Source organism: Nilaparvata lugens, chromosome 9, assembly GCF_014356525.2.
Source record: "Nilaparvata lugens isolate BPH chromosome 9, ASM1435652v1, whole genome shotgun sequence".
Lineage (NCBI taxonomy): Eukaryota > Metazoa > Arthropoda > Insecta > Hemiptera > Delphacidae > Nilaparvata > Nilaparvata lugens.
Genome location: NC_052512.1, coordinates 5,440,422 through 5,461,278, shown reverse-complemented (window position 1 = coordinate 5,461,278; position 20,857 = coordinate 5,440,422). Strand labels below are relative to the sequence as shown.

Here is a 20,857-nt window from a genome sequence, read left to right as displayed (position 1 = left end):
TAAATCAGTGGTTTTTTGACAATTTCTTAGTATTTCTCATTCAACGACGAAATAATTATTATCAGCTGTTTTTCCAATGATGAAAAATAATTATCTTTTTAATGTCCTTCAGCGAGTTTTCCCAGGGATGAGTCCTAGTGCTATCGAATTCTTATATTTTAAACCCACTATGTTCTGAATTTCGTGACAATCGTTAGAGCCGTTTTCGAGATCCAGTGAAATATGACATAAGTGGACTCAAGTCATTTCACAAATGATATTCTACAGCATCTCTCGCATTCCCAAACTAACTACAGTAGAGTAGTTAATATACCCAAGCATAGATTCCCAAAATTCATCTGCAATACCTGACTTAGGCTCAACTCATACCTACGCGACTCAGGTGGAGAAGAGACTGGACTCTAGTGGAGAGCATGTGTTTCCAAATGGTGACACTCAGACCAGTCGATTCTAGTCTCCGCTACTGTCACCATTTGGAAACACATGCTCTACACTAGAGTCCAGTCTCTTCTCGACCTGAGTCGCGTAAGTGTGAGTTGAACCTTAATATGCTATAATGCTCTTCATAACTAGTAGTTCTGTGAACAGTAGACCTCACGCAGTATTCTCATCCACAAGTACCTGATGTCACTTGTTTTAAATGTTGAAAAACTCAGTTCACGTTTGAATTTGTATTTCATATGATATAATTAATCCAGTTCCGTGATAATCCTTGTATCTGATGGAAATTAATTTTTTACAATAAAAAATGTTATAATTCCTCCAGCATTATTTAGTTCATTGATTTATTTTTAATCACCAATTAAATATGAGGTATTTGGAAGGTGAGAATATTTATACAAATAGACACGCATAGTAATACCATGACAACAAAACAAAATATTGAAACCAAAGACCTTAAAGCTGCGATTAGACCAAAGCTATTAACAGAATGTTAATAAATCAATCCTTATAGATTATATTAGATTGAACATAACTTATCATACACATGATAAACATATTATGTGTTTGTCAAGTTCAGTTCAATCTAATAGAATCTATGAGGATTAAGCTATTAACATTTTGTTAATAACTTTGGTGTAAGCCCAGCTTAAAGATGCTGAAAATTATAACATATTGTAAAAAATTAATTTTCATCAGATACAAGGATTATCACGGAACTGGATTAATTATATCATATAAAATACCTCTTTAAAGTCTTTGATTGAAACTGAAACTATAAACCTCATACAAATACAGTAACAGACTGGCTTGTCCACACATCTGTTTAATCACTTGTCAGCTGACTTATGATGAATAATTCTATAGTCCGAGTTCTACTCCAATATTGGCGTATGAAGGAGGCTACTCTTTCCTTTTATATTATCCTTGAGATGCAAAATTTCCAAAAACCTTGTATATACGTTGACGCGCAAATTAAAAAGGATTATACCTGTCAAATTTCATGAAAATTTGATACCACGTTTCGCCGTAAATGCGCAACATATAAACATTTAAACATTAAGGGCCGGTTTCCAGCTAAATCCCGAGCTCGGAAACCGGCCCTAAGAGAAATGCCTAACCGTCGACTTGAATCTTAGACCTCACTTCGCTCGGTCAAAAATCGAAAAACTTTGAAAAATATCATGAGTAGAAAGTTCATTTTTAGCCTTTGCACAGCCTTAGATTAGCTCCTTCATAATCACTGCACTAAATTGTTACATTAATTTTTTCCACTCTCACTAAGGACTCCGGGATGTCAACACCAGATCTGTTGGCTTCTTCCTTCTCAATCTCCTTGTCAATGTTGAGTTGTCCGAAAGCTGGATTGTCTCAACATTTTGTGTTATAAATTATTAATTATTAACGTATTTTTCCCTTCCTTGCCCTATTACCATTGGGAAGGAAAGTATTTCTTTCCAAAAAAATTCAAGATACCCCAATTTCATGTTTTCTATACGTTTCAAGGTCCCCTGAGTCCAAAAACATGATTTTCGGGTGTTGGTCTGTGTGTGTGTGTGAGTGTGTGTGTGTGTGTGTGTGTGTGTGTGTGTGTGTGTGTGTTGTGTGTGTGTGTGTGTGTGTGAGTGTGTGTGTGTGTGTGTGTGTGTGTGTATCTGTGAACATTCCTAATCATCCGATTGACTTGAAATTCTAAACTTAAGGTCCTTATACCATGAGGATCCAACAATAAGAAATTCAATAAAATTCAATTCAAAATAGTGGATAATGACTAAAAAGCCTTTTTTCCACGGTACCCAAATTTCCAAATTTCTATACGTTTCAAGGTCCCCTGAGTCCAAAAAACTGGTTTTTGGGTATTGGTCTGTATGTGTGTGTGTGTGTGTGTGTGGTGGTGTGTGTGTGTGTGTGTGTGGTGTGTGTGTGTGTGTGTGTGTGGTGTGTGTGTGTGTGTGTGTGTGTGTGTGTGTGTGTGTGTGTGTGTGTGTGTTGTGTGTGTGTGTGTGTGGTGTGTGTGTGTGTTGTGTGTGTGTGTGTGTGTGTTGTGTGTGTGTGTGTGTATGAGTGTATGTGCGTCTGTGTACACGATATCTCATCTCCCAATTAACGGAATGACTTGAAATTTGGAACTTAAGGTCCTTCCACTATAAGGATCTGACACGAACAATTTCGATCAAATGAAATTCAAGATGGCGGCTAAAATGGCGAAAATGTTGTCAAAAACAGGGTTTTTCGTGATTTTCTCGGAAACAGCTCCAACGATTTCGATCAAATTCATACCTAAAATAGTCATCAATAAGCTGTATCAACTGCCACAAGTCCCATATCTGTAAAAATTTCAGGAGCTCCGCCCCATCAATGCAGATAGATTCTCAATTATCAGGCTTCAGATACAATTAAAACAAAAAAAAATCAAGTGGAGTAGATTGAGCATGGAAAACTCTACAATTAATGTTCAGTAACAGTTTCACCTAAAATTGGAAATAAGCTTTAAATTAGAGAAAATGTAATTATTCAATTGCAAATTATTGTTGATTCTATTAAATCATTCACTATGTAGAGATAGCAGACCTCATGTGTGTCTCCAGCGTTATTGCCCTGTCACCAGCTGGCTCAAATCTTTGAATAATAAACTTGAGATGCGCGGGAACACTAGCGTCAGGTGATCAATTTTCATAACGGCAAGGAAAGTTGTGTGAGTGCGCCACACTAGATTCTTTCAAATTAATACCATGGATAGCTATTTATAAGCCCTATCAGCTGACATGAGTCTCATTTCTGGAAAAATTGCAGGAGCTCCTTAATATTCTAGAGAAAAATGGCGGATGATTACTAAAAAACCATGTTTTTCATGATTTTCTCAAAAATGACTTGGCCAATATTTTCCAAATTCATACCCTGTATAGTTATATATCAGCTCTATTAACAAGCATGATTCTCCTCCCTGAGAAACTAACAGGGGGTCCACCCCATCCTTGAGAAATTTACTTTGTAACCTCCTCCTCGTGCTTGAGGTAGGTGGGTAGAGCAGTTTATTCAAAAGAACACACGTCAATATTTTATTTGTAGAACAGCTGCTTTGACAACTTTTAAAAAATCCTCAAATTTCATAATTCAAACGAAGGAAAATGTAATCTGAGAACAATAACAATAGTATAATCATAGTTTTAATAAAATTATCTAGCCACCAATCGGCTTAATGTTATTCCCCTAGATTATCCTCGTTTAAGAATGAGGCTAATGAATCAATGAGCAAGGAAAGTTGTTGTGTGAGTGTACCACACCAGATTTTTTAATTTTAGTATTATTTTTCGTTCCACAGATGCTTTAAAGATGCAGAATACAAGTATAAGAACTCATACCGCACTAAATTGAATCTGATAGCGTCCATGAAGACTGACAGCTCGAAAACCTTCTCCTTAGAATCGCCTGACAACTACAGAAATCACCCATTCGTCACATATATAACTCAAGAGGTCTCCTTATGTCGTGCTCCTGGAGGTGTAAGTTTGATTTATTTATTGATTTGTAGACAATACGTACTAGTAGTTCTGTGAACTGTAGACCTCACGCAGTTTTCTCATCCACAAGTCACCTGCTCTAGTTTCAACGGAACCAGTCTCCCTACAAAATATCTGTAATAAGTTTGACAGTCTATCATAATCTCCCTGGATTTTTGACCGAACGTAGTGAGGAACTGGATGAGTTATCATATGGGATACAAATTCAAACGTGAACTGAGTTTATCAACATGAGTGAGTTTTTGTACTTGGAGAAAACAAGCAAAAGTTTTTGAGAGTAAATTATGATTCAACTGTGTATTGTGATTAAACTGAATCAACTAGAACAGGTGATATCAGATACTTGTGGATGAGAAAACTGCGTGAAGTCTACTGTTCACAGAACTACTAGTATTGCTTTTATCATGTATTTCTATGATGTTGTAATTTTCTATTTCTGCCAATAAAACATTTCAAAAGCTTCTGTTACTGTTGTAGATATTCAGTATTGTCAACAAAAATAAACAAGTCATTCTATTCTATCGTATTAGTAGCTTACCCGGCGAACTTCGTACCGCCAAAAAGTCAATGTATCTCATGTCACACTTGACTTTATTTGGTGAATCATGAAATTTATCTGACAGTCAATATTTTCATTTACATCTCAATACGAACTTCCAATGTGCTCAAAACTACCGTTTGAATACCAGTAAACAATTTTATCACAGAGTGACGTGTTTATTACAGCTGGTAAGTTCAGATGCTAAATCATATTGACACAACATGATCTTGAATCATGATGATCTTCCCGTTCTACGTCAGCCGCTCGGCCGATAATTTTGAAAACGTAGATCTGTAAAATAGATTAATATATAATTATTATTAGCCCCCCTATTAACATTTCTGATCAGAAACCATCCCCAATATTCACACAACATATTCCCAAAGTTTTATGCCGTTCTGTCAAGTAGTTTTCGAATCTATAAGCTAGGGGACAAACAAACAAACACACAAACAGACATTCATTTTTACTTTCCTTGCCCTATTACCATAGGTAAGGAGAGTATTTCTTTCCATAAAAATTTAAGGTGCCCTAGTTTCATGTTTTCTATACGTTCCATTACTTTCCTTGCCCTATTACCATAGATGAGGGAAGTATTGCTTTCCAAAAAAATTTAAGGTACCCTAATTTCATGTTTTCTATACGTTTCAAGGTACCCTGAGTCCAAGAACATAATTTTTGGGTGTTGGCATAGCCACCTCTAATACAAGGCCCCAGCCTACGATATTGCAACGTCGCAGTGTAGGCCTAGAATCTAATACATGATTGGTGAAAAAGATCAGCTGGTATTTTTTAAAAAAATTTTCACCAATCATGTATTAGATTCTAGGCCTACACTGCGACGTTGCAATATCGTAGGCCGGGGCCTTGTATTAGAGGTGGCTATGGTGTTGGTCTGTGTGTGTGGGTGTGTGTGTGTCTGTGAACACGATAACTCCATTCCTAATCAACCGATTGACTTGAAATTTTAAACTTAAAAAGTCCTTATACCATGAGGATCCGACAATAGGAAATTTGATAAAATTGAATTCAAAATGGCGGAAAAAATGGCGGTTAATGGCTAAAAAACCATGCTTTTCACGGTTTTCTCGAAAACGGCTCTAGCGTTTTTTTCAAATTCATACCCTAGATAGCTAGCTATTCATAAGCCCTATCAACTGACATGAGTCTCATGTCTTGGAAAATCGCAGGAGCTCCGTAATATTCCTGAAAAGGATGAATTTTGTTAAATTTCTATCACGATTTTCTCGAAGATGACTTGACCGATTTTTCTCAATCCATACCCTGTATAGTTATATATCAGCTCAATTAACTGGAATGAGTCTCCTCCCTGAGAAACTAGCAGGGGGTCCACCCCATCCCTGAGAAATTTACTTCGTAACCTCCTTCTCGTGCGTGAATGAATTTTGTGTGTCTCAGAGAGAGATCGGTTGGTAGGTAGAGCAGTTTATTCAAAAGAACACATGACGATATTTTATTTGTAGAACAGCTGTTTTGACAACTCTCAAAAAATCCCCAGATTTCATTATTCAAACAAAGGAAAATGTACTCTGAACACAACAATAATAGTATAATCGTAGTTTAATTATTTAGCCGCCAATCGTGATAATGTAATTCCCCGAAATTATCCTCTTTTAAGAATGAGACTTATAGATGATCAATGAGCAAGGGAAGTTGTGTGAGTGCACCACACCAGATTTTTAATTTCCTTGCCCTATTACCAAGGAAAGTATTGCTTCCAAAAAAATTAAGGTACCCTAATTTCAAGTTTTCTATACGTTTCAAGGTCACCTGAGTCCAAAAACATGATTTTTGGGTATTGGTCTGTGTGTGTGTGGGTATGTGTGAGTGTGTGTATATGTGTGTGTGTGTGTGGTGTGTGTGTGTGTGTGTGTGGTGTGTGTGTGTGTGTGTGTATGTGTGTATGTCTGTGAACACGATAACTCCATTCCTAATCAACCGATTGACTTGAAATTTCAAACTTGAGGTCCTTATACCATGAGGATCCGACAATGAAAAATCCAATAAAATTGAATTCAAAATGGCAGGAAAAATGGCGGATAATTACTAAAAAACCATGTTTTTCACGGTTTTCTCGATAACGGCTCTAACGATTTTCTTCAAATTTATACCATGGATAACTATTTGTAAGCCCTATCAACTGGCACGAGTTTCATTTCTGGGAAAATTGCAGGAGCACCGTAATATTCTTGAGAAAAAAGGCGGATAATTACCAAAAAAAAAACATGTTTTTCACGATTTTCTCGAAAACGGCTCTAACGATTTTCTTCGAATTCATACCATGGATAGCTATTTATAAGCCCTATCAACTGGCACGAGTCTCATTTCTGGGAAATTTGCAGGAGCACCGTAATATTCTTGAGAAAAAGGCGGATAATTGCTTAAAAATCATGTTTTTCACGTTTTTTTCAAAACTAACTTGACTGATTTTTTCCAAATTTATACCCTGTATAGTTATTTATAAGCTCTATCAACTGGCATGAGTCTCCTTCCTGGGAAACTAAGGGGGTGTTCACCCCATCCTTGAGAAATGGACTTAGTAACCTCCTTCTCGTGCATGAGGTTGGTGTGTGGCCCAGTTCATAAAAAGAACACATAGTCGAGATATATCATTTTATGTACATCAGCTGTTTTGACAACTTTAAAAAAATGACGACTAAAAAAAAAATAATCGAATTTCACAATTTACACAAAGGAAAAAGTACTCTGAAAACAATTATATATATATATATATATATATATATATATATATATATACACATATACAGAAGTCTGATCATAGCTTCAAATATGAGCAAGGAAAGTTGTGTGAGTGTGCCACACCAGATTCTTATATAAATAGAGATGTACGGTGTAATTCTATGTTATATGTCGAGTTTACACATTGTGAAATATCTGTTGAGGTAAAAATAATCTAGAATCTTGAATCGATTATGCATTCTGTTACAGGAGAATCAATTTCTGAGAGTTTTCAACGAGTTGAAGGTCGTGGAGCCAGTGCATGAAGTGGAATTCTATGATGGAGTTTTTGTCTCCGATTATGTATTCACTGGACTGAATTCCAAGTCAGTTTATGTCATCGAGATAAAATTTCTGAGCTTGAAAGATGAGCATGTCATCAAGTATGGTGAGTAATATAGAATACTTCGCACCCTTCTTCCCAGCACCCATATGATGAGGTCCACGTTATAACGGCAGTGTTTGATTACAGTGAGGTCCACGTTATAAAGACAGTTTTCGATTATAGTGAGGTTCACGTTATAACGACAGTGTTCGATTATAGTGAGGTCCACGTTATAATGGCAGTGTTTGATTATTGAGGACCACGTTATAACGGCATTGTTTGATTATAGTGAGGTCCACGTTATAACGGCAGTGTTCGATTATAGTGAGGTCCACGTTATAACGGCAGTGTTCGATTACAGGGAGGTCCATGTTATAATGGCAGTGTTCGATTATAGTGAGGTCCATGTTATAATGGCAGTGTTCGATTATAGTGAGGTCCATGTTATAACAGAATTGTTTGATTATAGTGAGGTCCATGTTATAACGGCAGTGTTTGATTATAGTGAGGTCCACGTTATAATGGCAGTGGTTGATTATAGTGAGGTCCACGTTATAACGGCAGTGTTTGATTATAGTGAGGTCCACGTTATAACAGCAGTGTTTGATTATAGTGAGGTCCATGTTATAATGGCAGTGTACGATTGACAATACTGTTGATGTTGCTGTCCTTTTTTATCATACAACAAAACAGATAGCGCTATCTCTCTCTCTAACTTTGCAATGTTGTCAGTTTGCCAGAATATTTTATTTTTACTATTGACAGTGACTGTACAAAGGTGAACAATTCATTATTGGTTGCCATTTTTTTCTTCATTGTATCAAAATACTCGAGTACACAAGTCGTATAATTGATTTAAAATGTATTTTTTGAACAATGAAATAATTTTTAGACATTACCATATGAGAAACACAAATAAAAATACCTGAAATGACATTTTAAAAGTTGATAACTAACTATCCTAGACTTCATCCTTGCCTCAGTTAGCCTACATGTATAGGTTATACCTACTTGTACCAGTATAAGTAATATTGAAAAGTTATTTCAGAACTATTTCCATTGAAATTATTCATTTTGAATGGGATTCATATTTTTCTATTATTTTAAAAAGAAATTGAAATAGAATACCTACCAAATAACTCAATTTATGTTGTTTTGGAATTCAGATTGTTGTATCACAGCTTTTCAAATTAGCCGCCATTCCAGGTTTGTATAAAAAAATCTAATCTCAGTTATGAAAACAAATTTTCGAATCAAATTATGGAAAAAAAATTTTCATGAATTATTCGACATTAAATCGATTATTTTATCAGGGAAATTATAATTATAATTAGATCAAATTCAATGGGATGAATTGAGTGAGAGCTGTGTACACTCAGTGGCAAAATGGAGAGACTTGGCAACGTTTATCTCCTATCTTCCTTCACTGCCATTATAACGTGGCCCTCACTATAGCAATGTTATTGCTATTTTATACTCTGGCCTGATTCCTTCATTTGTTTCCGATTATGATCCGATAGTAGGGTGATAATGATAATATCGTGTGACCTGGCTGACTAAGGCTGGTGTCAGAGTTTTCAGGTCGCAACTGATCAATTTCAGGGCCTCTGACATGACCTAACGACTACTTCACTAATGGTGAATGTTAAGGTGCGTGCAATCCACTTTTAATCAGCTGACTATATCTGTATCTTTACAGAGACGGTAAGATACATATATAAAAAGCTTGGCATCAGCTGATTAAAAGTTAATTGCTCATGTTTGCGGCTCGTAAATCTGTACACACCTCTAAGATTACTTGCTGAAGGACCTTGAAAGGAGTAACTTTTTATTCTTTATGCAGTAGCTGATCAAAATAGAGATTTCCATCCTCATTATCTGTTGAAAACGAGAGAGAGAGATTGATTGATTGAGTACTTTATTTATGTAGATTACAATATATACTGGGTTGTACACTTATATACAATAGCTTACAATATAGCAAAATTATAGATGAATTTACATAATATAGACTAAGAAAATAATTTTTGAACTGTATATGATATGAAATAGCAATTTGTAATATAATAACTATAGATAATAATTATATTGTTATGCATCTACACAAATTGGCGGAGCTTTGGACATATCAATGTCCATTCTTCGGAAAGAATATTAAAAATATCCTGCCCACTAACTCTCTACCAAAACTTTAATTCCATTAATTAAACTAAGGATATATCTATTAATGGCAATATTGTGAAAGTTCTTATTAAAATGTATATTTGAGAGAGGAAAAACAGAAAATTGATAAAGTAAAATAATTATATAGGTAGATAAGATCAAATTATTGATTAATAAAATGAAGTAGGCTGAAAGTAGATCAGGGTAATCAACTTTCAGTAATATACAGCAGTATGCAGTGGATAATTAAAATGACATGAGTTCACATAATATATATATATATACAATTCATTCTATAACAGGTTTAAAGGTTTATATTGGTGGGATGGGTGACGGATGGTTGTCATGTGATCGTTCTAGGGCCGGACAGTTTCAGTAATTTGTTCCAAGAGAGAGAGAGAGTGAGAGAGAGAGAGTTTAGATTGGATTAGATTAGATTAGAGTTTTTTATTTATGTATGTTATAATATTTACTGGCTTTCACACTAATTTCCATTAAATGACGGCATCGCTTATTATTCAACGAATTTCACAAAGTACAAAAATTAATCAATGAGAATAAAGATTGAATGCAATATTAGAACAACAACAATAATATTATATTGTGATGTAACTTCATAAATCGGGGGTGTTCCAACAGATAATTGTCGATTCTGTGAAAAGGATTTAAAATAATATCCTTCCCTTCAATACATGACCGGGAGAGAGAGAGAGAGTGTGGGAGGGAGATAGATTGATTGATTATATTCCTCTGTTGGGGCCGAGTTAGGACTGCAGGTCCTCTCTCCAAGAGAGTGAGAGAAGGCTCTCTCTTCCAATCTCAGTAGTTTGCTGATTCTTAAGGCCGGTTTCTGAGCTCGGGATTTAGCTAAGTTCTAGACTTTGAGCAGCTGGAGTCAGAAAATTGGCTTTCAAAATGGGGCGTAGTCATAGTCATTGTCACGTTTAGATTAAATTTCAGAAAAAAACTAGAAAATTGAACACAAAATAAAATAAAGAGAAAATAGTGTAAAGTTGCAGCTATTTAGAATTATTTAGGAATGTTTCATTTTGTCAATGAAGAACGTTTCCAGTTATAGAAATGGGAAAATAATGATTTTTTCGCCCCACTTGGATGTAATGAGCTAGTTTTCGTGCGTCATATAGAGGCCGAAAATGATTGTTTTCTGACCAGGCCGGTAAAATTTTTACGGCCCTAGGGCTGTAAAATAACCTTGAAGTCAGCTGATTCTGATTTGATGTGAATGTGTTTACAAAATAGTTTATGCTTCTAGAATTGAATAAAGTATTTTGCAATAAGATACTTTCATCTTATTTGGATGAATTAAATAAAAATAAGATACTATGAACTATTCAAATTCAATTTCCAGAGTATAATAGAATCTAAAATCTAACCTCATAGTACTGCATTTATCACAAAACCTGGTGGATAATTTTGGAACTACTTGGGCAATATCCTTCGGTGCTGAATGTTCTTACAAATAGGTAGTTTATGAAACGAAATCAGTTCATGCTTCTAGAATTGGATAAAGTATTCTGCAATAAGATAGTATCATTTTATTTGGATGTATGAAATACAGATAAGATATATTATAAACTATCCTAATAGATAGATCTTCTAACCTAAACTTCCGCAGTTGATGACAATGAGCATTGTTGACGTTGACATTCAGATTGGCCAAATTTCAAGTGTGCTAAAACAGCTGATCAAAAAACTTTCTATTATTCGTGTTTATTATTCAAGAATCAAAACATTTATAATAATATCATATTATTGTCATTTGAAAGAATAAAAAAGTATAAATTCAACCTCCCACATGAAAACATAATTGAACATAATCTTTCAGGTTATTTAGACAAATGAGAATAAAAAATAAAAATACTTGGAAAATTTCCTGATGTTCAGATTACATCAGATTTGCTAGAGCTATGATCTTCCAGTTTTGCTTTTGGAAGTGCCTAATAAACAATTATTCTCATATATATCGATTGTTTTATTTTTCTGTGTGGCAAAAAATAGCGTAAGCACCACAGGCAAAAATGTGTTTCCAGCTCTCAATCTTTTCTAGTCCTCGGTCTACGGCCTCGGACTTGAAAACCGATTTCGAGCCAGAAAAGTCTCATTTTCGGCCCTAGGTGCAAAGTATACTAATAAGCTGCAACTATTCAAGGAGCATTTTCGTTTGTGCATAAACTTCTGCAGTCGACGACGACAAGCATTGTTGGCATTCATATTGTCCAAATTTCAAGTGTGCTAAAACAGCTGATCAAATAACTTTTCATTATTTGTGTTTACTATTCAAGAATCAAACATTTCTAATAATATCAACATATATTGCCATTTAAAAGTATGAACAATTTCTAACTCAACCTCCATTAAAACATAATTGAACATAATCTTTCAGGTTATTTAGAGAAATTGGAATCTACTCAATGTGAGATCCTCACCCTGTCGACGATGGCATTTACGTACAAACGAGAACCCAGCTTTACTGTGACTAGGCCCCTTTTCGGAAAGCCAATTTTCTGACTCCAGCTGTTGAAAGTCTAGAACTTAGCTGAATCCCGAGCTCGGAAACCGGCTCTTATATTCTACTTTCCTTGCCCTATTACCATAGGTAAGGAAAGTATTGCTTTCCGAAAAAAATTAAGGTACCCCAATTTCTAAATTTCTAGGCTATACGTTTCAAGGTCCCCTGAGTCCAAAAAAGTGGTTTTTGGGTATTGGTCTGTATGTGTGTGTGTGTGTGTGTGTGTGTGTGTGTGTGTGTGTGTGTGTGTGTGTGTGTGTGTGTGTGGTGTGTGTGTGTGTGTTGTGTGTGTGTGTGTGTGTGTGTGGTGTGTGTGGTGTGTGTGTGTGTGTGTGTGTGTTGTGTGTGTGTGTGTGTGTGTGTGTGTGTGTGTGTGTGTGTGTGTGTGTGTGTGTGTGTGTGTGTGTGTGTGTGTGTGTGTGTGTGTGTGTGTGCGTGTGTGTGTGTGTGGTGTGTGTGTGTGTGTATGTATGAGTGTATGTGCGTCTGTGTACACGATATTTCATCTCCAAATTACGGAATGACTTGAAATTTGAAACTTAATGTCCTTACACTATAAAGATCCGACACGAACAATTTCGATCAACTGCAATTCAAGATGGCGGCTAAAATGGCAAAAATGTTTTCGAAAACAGGGTTTTTCGCGATTTACTCGAAAACGGTTCCAATGATTTTTATCAAATTTATATCTAGAATAGTTATTGAGAAGCTCTATCAACTGCCACGCCACAAGTCCTATATCTGTGAAAATTTTAGGAGCTTCGCTCCATCTATGCAAAGTTTGATTTTAGTTTCCCAATTATTAAGCTTCAGATACAATTTACACAAAAAATTTCAAGAGGAAAAGATTGAACATGAAAATCTCTACAGATAATTTCTGGTAACATTCCCAACTCAAATTGAAAATAAGCTCGAAATTCGAGAAAATGTGATTATCAAATTGCAAATGTTGATTCTATTAAAACGATTCACTATGAAGAGATAGCAGATCTCGTGTGTATCCAGCGTTATTGTCCTGTCACCAGCTGGCACAGATCTTTGAATAGTGGACTTGAGATGCGCGTGAACACTAGCATTAGGGGATCAATGTTCATAACGGCAAGGAAAGTTGTGTGAGTGCACCACACCATATTCTATTTTTGGGCTGGTCAGCTGATTTTATCCACTCATTTATTGATCAATTTTGATGTTATGATTGTTTCAGAGGGTGAAGTGGGAGTCCAAGAGTATGAAGGCGAAACACCTACATTGTTGACAGAGTGAGTGAAATTTTTCCATCCACTTTTTTCATTACTTCTTAAATTCTTCTTTTTCTTGCCTTCGCCTCTTCCTCCTTATTTACCAACTCTAGTTGAATCTTAAAATTTCATGTTGTGCAAAGGCTAAAACTAAACTTTCCACTGTGGAACCTGTTTGATATTGCTATCACTATTGACAAATCTGATGTTCTTGAATGTTATCTTATATTTTAAGATTGTTTGACTAGCTAGGCTATTAGGAATTTGACGGTCTTTATTTCTTTTGTATAATTCTGGACTTTTGTATAACTGACTTTCTTTTAACTTATGTGACGTTTGTTTTTAACATTATTGTAATGTTTTGCAACAATAAAAAATGATTTGATTTGTGTGGCCCTTTAGGCTTGTGCGTGGATAATGAGTGAGAGGGATGATGATGAAAGATTACGACTACTTTTTAGGTGGTCGGGACCGACGGCTTATCGTCTCCTCCGAAAGCTGGGATGGCCGTATCTATGTGATTGTGCTGTGGTCAAAAAATGTTTGCCCCGGTCGAGATTCGAACTCAGGCTCTCTTGATTATTGGACCAGCGTGTTATCACTTACTCCAACGAGCCACCCAAGAGATATTATAGATTATAGTTTCGACTCGATCGGCTTTTGTCTGTTTGTTTGTTTGTACCGCAGTTATTTTCCGATTTGGATGGAATTTGGTATGCCAGTTCTTTGAAACAAGGTGCAGAAACGTATGTGTAACGATTTTTGATAAAACCTCTGGTTTTTTTGTAATTTGAAAAAACCTTAAACTAACCTCAATCCAGAAAGGATGTGTCTTTGAAATTACAGCAATTCATGATCATTCTTTTCCGCATCTACCGTTACGAGCACATGGTGACCAAGTTGGTTAGACCGTTGCTTCTCACACTGTGGGACCGAGGTTCAAATCTCGTTCCTACCAATCTTTTTTCGCAGATGATACTAATAATTGTTTTATCTTATTCTAATAATATATCATTACAAAATAAATTATTATGATTGGATAGAATTATTAAATTAGATAATCTCATTATAATTATTAAATTGATTCATCGAATTGATTGGATAAATTATTTAAAAAAAATCTTTATTGTATTGGAGTCCAATACTGCAGTTGTAGAAAGAAATTTGTAGTATGTAAAGATATAAAGGTTAATTTTGTTTCTCTTTTTGTGTAGTTGAGAAGTTGATATTGTGGTAATTATTCATATTGAATAGAAGAGACTGAGAAATTGTCAAAAAAACACATATTTATTGATTCTTAGAAAGACCGGTTTCGGTGATTACACCATTGACAATCTCTGATAAACTCTGATAAAGACCGAAACCGGCCTTTATCAATGAATCTGTGGTTTTTTGACAATTCCTTAGTCTTTTTCATTTGAGAGGTAGAATTTTTATGTATTTGATATAAAGGAACCTCCTTGATAAGTCCAGTGTCCCTTCAAACAGTGTCTCTAGAACTTTCAATGGAGAAAATAATATATGACATAGCTAAATCTTCACAATATTCTGTACTTATTGTACTGGCCCTTCTCATTAGATTTAAAGTTTTATTCATGAGCGAGGTCTACTGTTCGCAGAACTACTAGTAACAATTAGTTTTTTTTCTGCAGTGATACGAAATCAATGAAAGTGACAGAGGAGGATATTGTCTGGTCGGTCGGCCATTTTCCCGATGTCAACATGAATGAAGAGGATCGCCGTAAATTCATTCAACAGAATAGCATTCCATACGATAGAGAGGGACAGTTCAAAGTTAAAAAAAATGGGAAATGGAAACTCGAGTTTGGAGATTCCAGCGAGTACGTCACAAAAATACAAAAAAGAACTGGACAAGCTGTGTAAGCAATAAGTTTTATCACATTTCTCTTCTCTATAGTGAGTCCCACGTTATAATGGCAGTAGAGGAGGATAGAAGAACTACGTTGCCGATCTTTAGTCTTGTTAATCTATATATATAAAAGCGAAATGGCACTCACTCACTGACTGACTGACTGACTCACTCACTCACTCACTCGCAGAACTAAAAATCTACCGGACCAAAAACGTTCAAATTTGATAGGTATTTTCAGTTGGCCCTTTAGAGGCGCACTAAGAAATCTTTTGGCGACATTTTAACTCTAAGGGTGGTTTTTAAGGGTTTTAAGTTCGTCTTTTAGCATGTATATTCTTCTTATTCCAATATGTTAATAAAGAACTATAGTCTAGAGAGAGTACCTCTTCGGAACAGTTGTTCTGGTAACTAAATTACAAATTTTGTCAGGTTGGCATTAAGTTTAGTTGACTTTGTTAGGTTGGCACCAAGTTGAAGATTCAAATGCATTTATCCAGGACCTAAATACGAATTTATCCAGAAGCTCCTAAATACCTATTTAGGAGGTCCTGATTTATCGCGGAAAAATGTATTGGGTACTGCTACTTCAATCAGAGCTATTCCTGGGAATATTATATTACTAGCCGTCAGGCTCGTTTCGCTCGCCATATCCGTTTAGCCAGACGTTTAGTCTGGACCCCCGACTGGATCGTACAAATATATGATAAAAATATGACATTATATTTCAAATTTGGTAGGTGTGTTCAGTTGGCCCTTTGGAGGCGCAATAAGAACAATAAAATCTGCGTTTTTCAGCGTTTTCTCAGCTTTATCGAGATCAAATAAACAGAAAATGTTCAAATTTACTACAGAAGTTCAGCTGGGGTGCAATAATGTTGTGTTAGAAGGAATTTGAAATAACGCCAAAGATACGCCCAAAATTAGCGTTTTCTCAGCTTTTCTGCGTTTCCTCACCTTTTTCAATAATTGATGGAAATATATTTAAAAAAAATCAGTACACAGGTTCAGCTGAGGTGGAAGAATTTTGTTCGCCAAAGATACGCCGATATAGTAACAGGTGTTTTTCGAGATCAAATTGACATAATATGTTCAAATTCGGTACAGAGGTTCCGCTGAGGTCTACATGCAGGCGAGCGAAGCGAGCCCGCTGATCTCAATCTTGGACGATCCAGTCGGGGGTCCGGGGGTTGGAGCCGCCTGGCTAGACGGATATGGGCCTGACGGCTAGTGCCTTCTATAGACGGTAGCTGATACAGGTCTATTGATGTAATATTAAGAGCCAGTTGCACGTACGTCTGTTAAATATGGACGTTTATATGTTAGTCTTATGGATTCATTTATGTTCCACAAAGATCGGTTAGTTTTCGATCCAGATTAAGTTTTCCCGTTAACTAACCAAGATTTTAACGGTTTCACAATCCGGCAACACTGTAATTTAACCGACAGATGTTATTATTCTGAACAAATGGAAAACAATTAAGGTTATGTTATTGAAGCGGTGACCATTCTTTGGGCCATATGAATAAAGTTGAGCATTTGCTTATACTTCTAAAATATGGAGCATTTGCTTCATTTCATATGAATAAACGTGAGCAAAACCTTTTGCTCATTCTCATCAAAAAAAATTTTGAGCATTTGCTCAAAAGTAAGAGCTTATACTCAAAATAATATGATTAAACTGGAGCATTTGCTCAACTTTTGAAGCAAATGCTTCAAAAAAAGTGAGTCAAGTCTAGAGCAGCTTATCACCTTTTGCTCATAGTAAAATGGCTTAACTAATTCGTATGAGGAAGAGCAAACAGTTCTGATTGAGCATCCGATGCGATCGGAAGGTATCTTATCGTATAAAGTTCTATCACCCAATAAAGTTGAGGATTTTAGACCAATCAGTATTCAACCTGCATTGTCCAAAGTGCTGGAAAGACTCATTCATGCTCAAGTTGTAGAATTTCTAGACAAGAATAGTAAGCTTCATAACTTTCAATCAGGCTTTAGGAAATTCCATTCAACTGAGACAGCGCCGCTTCGTGTCACTGATGATATAAGGTTAGCTATGGGCCAAAGAAAATGCACCATCCTCACCCTATTTGATTTTTCTGGAGCATTCGATACTGTTGATCATACAGTCCTTTTGAATAAGTTGGCTATTCTTGGTTTCAGTCACAACTCGTTAGTTTGGTTCAAATCCTATCTATTAGGTAGGAAACAATGTGTATCTGTCGGTGACAAAAAGTCAACTTGGAAAAATTTTATGCATGGAGTACCACAAGGTTCAATTTCAGGGTCTCTGCTCTTCACTTTATATGCTAATGACCTTTCTTCTATTATCAAATTCTCCACTTTCCATACTTATACAGACGACCTTCAAATCTATTTAAGCTGTCCCATAAAAAAAATTAATGAAACAGTTGGAATAATGAATCAGGATATCAATTCGATAGTAGAATGGACAAAGAAAAATAACCTTAAGCTTAATCCCATCAAAACACAACCCATTATAATTGGATATTCTCGTCTTATAAACAATATTGATCTTGAATCGATTCACAAAATCAGTGTAGACGGTAATGACATTCCTTACTGTAGCTCAGTTAAAAATTTAGGCATTATTATGAATAATACTCTTGTCTGGTCAGAACAAGTGAACTTGTAAAAAGGTATTCTCAGCCATGCATGCATTGAAGAAAATGCACGATATCCTCCCTAGAAACATTAAATTATTATTGGTTCAGTCTCTCATCTTCCAACATTTAATGTATTGTAATTCTGTATTGTAATTCTAACGATATGCAAGTCACTCTGAATGATAAACTACAGCGTTGCCAAAATTATTGTCTATGTTTCGTCTACTCTCTCCAACACCATGATCATATCACCCCATCCCACATTGCTAGTTCAACATTAAAGGTTCCCGATCAAAGGCTTTTTCGAATAGTCAAGCTTGTTGAGATATCTTGGAATACGGTAATCCGAACTATTCTAAAGATGATTTCAAATTTGTCTCTGAAGGTAGGAGGATAGATGCTTCACATACTAGAACCGGAGAAAGTATTTTAAGGATACCCAATCGAACCGAACCACTATTTTCACAAAATCCTTCTTAGTCAGTGCCTGTCGTGCATGGAATGAACTTCCTGTTTCTATCAGGTCTATCGAGAGCCGAGCGAGCTTCATCCTGACTTTAAAAAAAACATCTTCTGGAGCAAATGACTGAAACTGTCCGGCCCTAGAACGATCACATGACAACCATCCCTCACCCATTCCACCAATATAAACCTTTAAACCTGTTATAGAACTTATAGAGCTATATAAACCTAAAGAGAAATTAGTGACTGTATAAAATTCATTTTTTTACAGTAAACTCGTCTATGCTGTAGCATGCTAAATCCATCAAATATGCTCTCAGCAATTCCTTAAATTTTGATCTATCAGGTTCATGTCTTATGCAACCTGGGAGACAACCAATAAATTTTATTCCCATGTATGTTGGACTTTGTTTATATTATTTTTCCTTATTGTGTTTCTTTATTGTAAAATTATTTTTATTTCTTGTGTTGTAATTATGTATATCTACTTGCCGTGGGAATCTAGATTCGTTGGTTTTTATATATAATATTGTCCTATAAATGTACAGGCTGTACACCGTCATGAACTTTAACTTACTGAAGAATGGCTTGCATGATCGCTCTCTATCAAGATTTAGAATTATTCTTATTGCTTCTTTTTGTAATAGGAGTATTTTATTTGAGTTCAAGATGCTTGTTCCCCCATATATTTCAACTCCATATGAAATGTGGGAGTGGATCATTGCAAAGTACACTGCTTTTAACGTTTCTAAGTTCAAAATTTTTGCTAGTCGTCTCAGCGCGAAAATTCCTGAGCTTAATTTTTTACATATTTTTTGAATGTGAACGGAACAACTAAGTGTGTTTTCAAGATATAGACCTAGAAATTTGATTTCTTCCTTATTATTTACGGAATTGAGTTGTTTTACCTCTGAATTCCTACAAGTAAAATGGAGGAGCTTTGTTTTGTTATCATTAAGTAGCATATGTCTATGATTTAAATACTTTTTAGTTAATGATAGAGAATTGTTACATTCAATTTCTGTTGTGTTCCAGTCCTTATCAGCAATGCACATACTTATATCGTCAGCTTATAAGCATAATTTTCTATTTTCAACTAAATTGCACATATATTTAGGCAACCCCCCTAAGTTGCACAGAAACAAAAATGGACCTAACACCGATCCTTGTGGTACAGAATAGTTATTACATTTTAAGTTTGATCCAATATTGTACTGATTTTTATTACTTGTATACTTTATATTTACATACTGTTGCCGTCCTTCTAGATATGACTTGATCCAGCTAAGCTCTTTACCTCTAATTCCGTAATTTTGAAGTCTATTAGATAATAATTTATTATTCACACTGTCAAATGCTCTGGTTAAATCCAGGAATGCTCCTACAGTATTTAATCCCTCATCTAAGTTTTCCGAAATGTTTTCTATGAACTCTATCAAAGCAGTAATGGTTGACCTGTTTTTTATAGCCATGTTGTTCTTTGTCAAGTATACCATTAGTTTCAAAATAATCAATTAACTGAACTAGTACACACTTTTCAAATATTTTAGATAGGGCAGGTCGGATGGCCAAAGGTCTGTAGTTGAGAGGATCAGATGGATCTCCTTTTTTATATGCTGGTATTACTTCTGATATTTTTAATTCGTTTGGGTACACTCCAGTTATAATTGAGGCATTGATTACGTGCAAAAGAGGTTTGATGAGTGATGACTTAGCATCCTTGATTATTTTTTTTGGTATGTAATCATAGCCGGCTGACCACTTTGGTTTTATCGAATCTATTATTCTACTTAAGTCCTTCTCTTGAATTGTATTACATCTAAATGATAATTTTGTAACTTCTTCAATTATCTACTGCATACTGCTGTATATTACTGAAAGTTGATAACCCTGATCTACTTTCAGCCTACTTCATTTTTCAATCAATTTTCTGTTTTTTCCTCTTAAATATTCATATTGATTAAAACTTTTACAATATTTCCATTAATGAATAAATACTTAGTTTAATTAATTAAATTAAAGTTTTGGTGGAGAGTTAGTGGGGAGGATATCATTAATATTCTTTCCGAAGAATGGACATTGGTATGTCCAAAGCTCCGCCAATTTATGTAGATGCATAACAATATAATTATTATCTATAGTTATTATATTACAAATTGCTTTTTCATATCATATACAGTTCAATAATTATTTCCTTCGTCTATATTATGTAAATTCATCTATAATTTTTCTGTATTGTAAGCTATTGTATATAAGTGTATAAGCCAGTATATATTGTAATCTACATAAATAAAGTACTCAATCAATCGTGCTCCTAAGCAACGAGTTTAAGCCGGCCGGCCAGTGTGCTCTTAACCAACTAGGCTACTAAAGTGTTAT

The 20,857-nt window shown here is 35.3% G+C and overlaps 1 protein-coding gene across 1 annotated transcript in view; it reads left to right on the top strand.

Annotated features, from left to right (window-relative positions):
- The window catches only part of LOC111055435, a 324,213-nt gene that overhangs the window by 138,158 nt on the left and 165,198 nt on the right, over positions 1 to 20,857 (top strand). The window contains exons 11-14 of the mRNA XM_039435440.1: positions 3,764 to 3,944; positions 7,474 to 7,651; positions 13,486 to 13,540; positions 15,172 to 15,399. Coding sequence (XP_039291374.1) covers positions 3,764 to 3,944; positions 7,474 to 7,651; positions 13,486 to 13,540; positions 15,172 to 15,399 — 642 coding nt within the window. The remainder of the gene's footprint in view (positions 1 to 3,763; positions 3,945 to 7,473; positions 7,652 to 13,485; positions 13,541 to 15,171; positions 15,400 to 20,857) is intronic.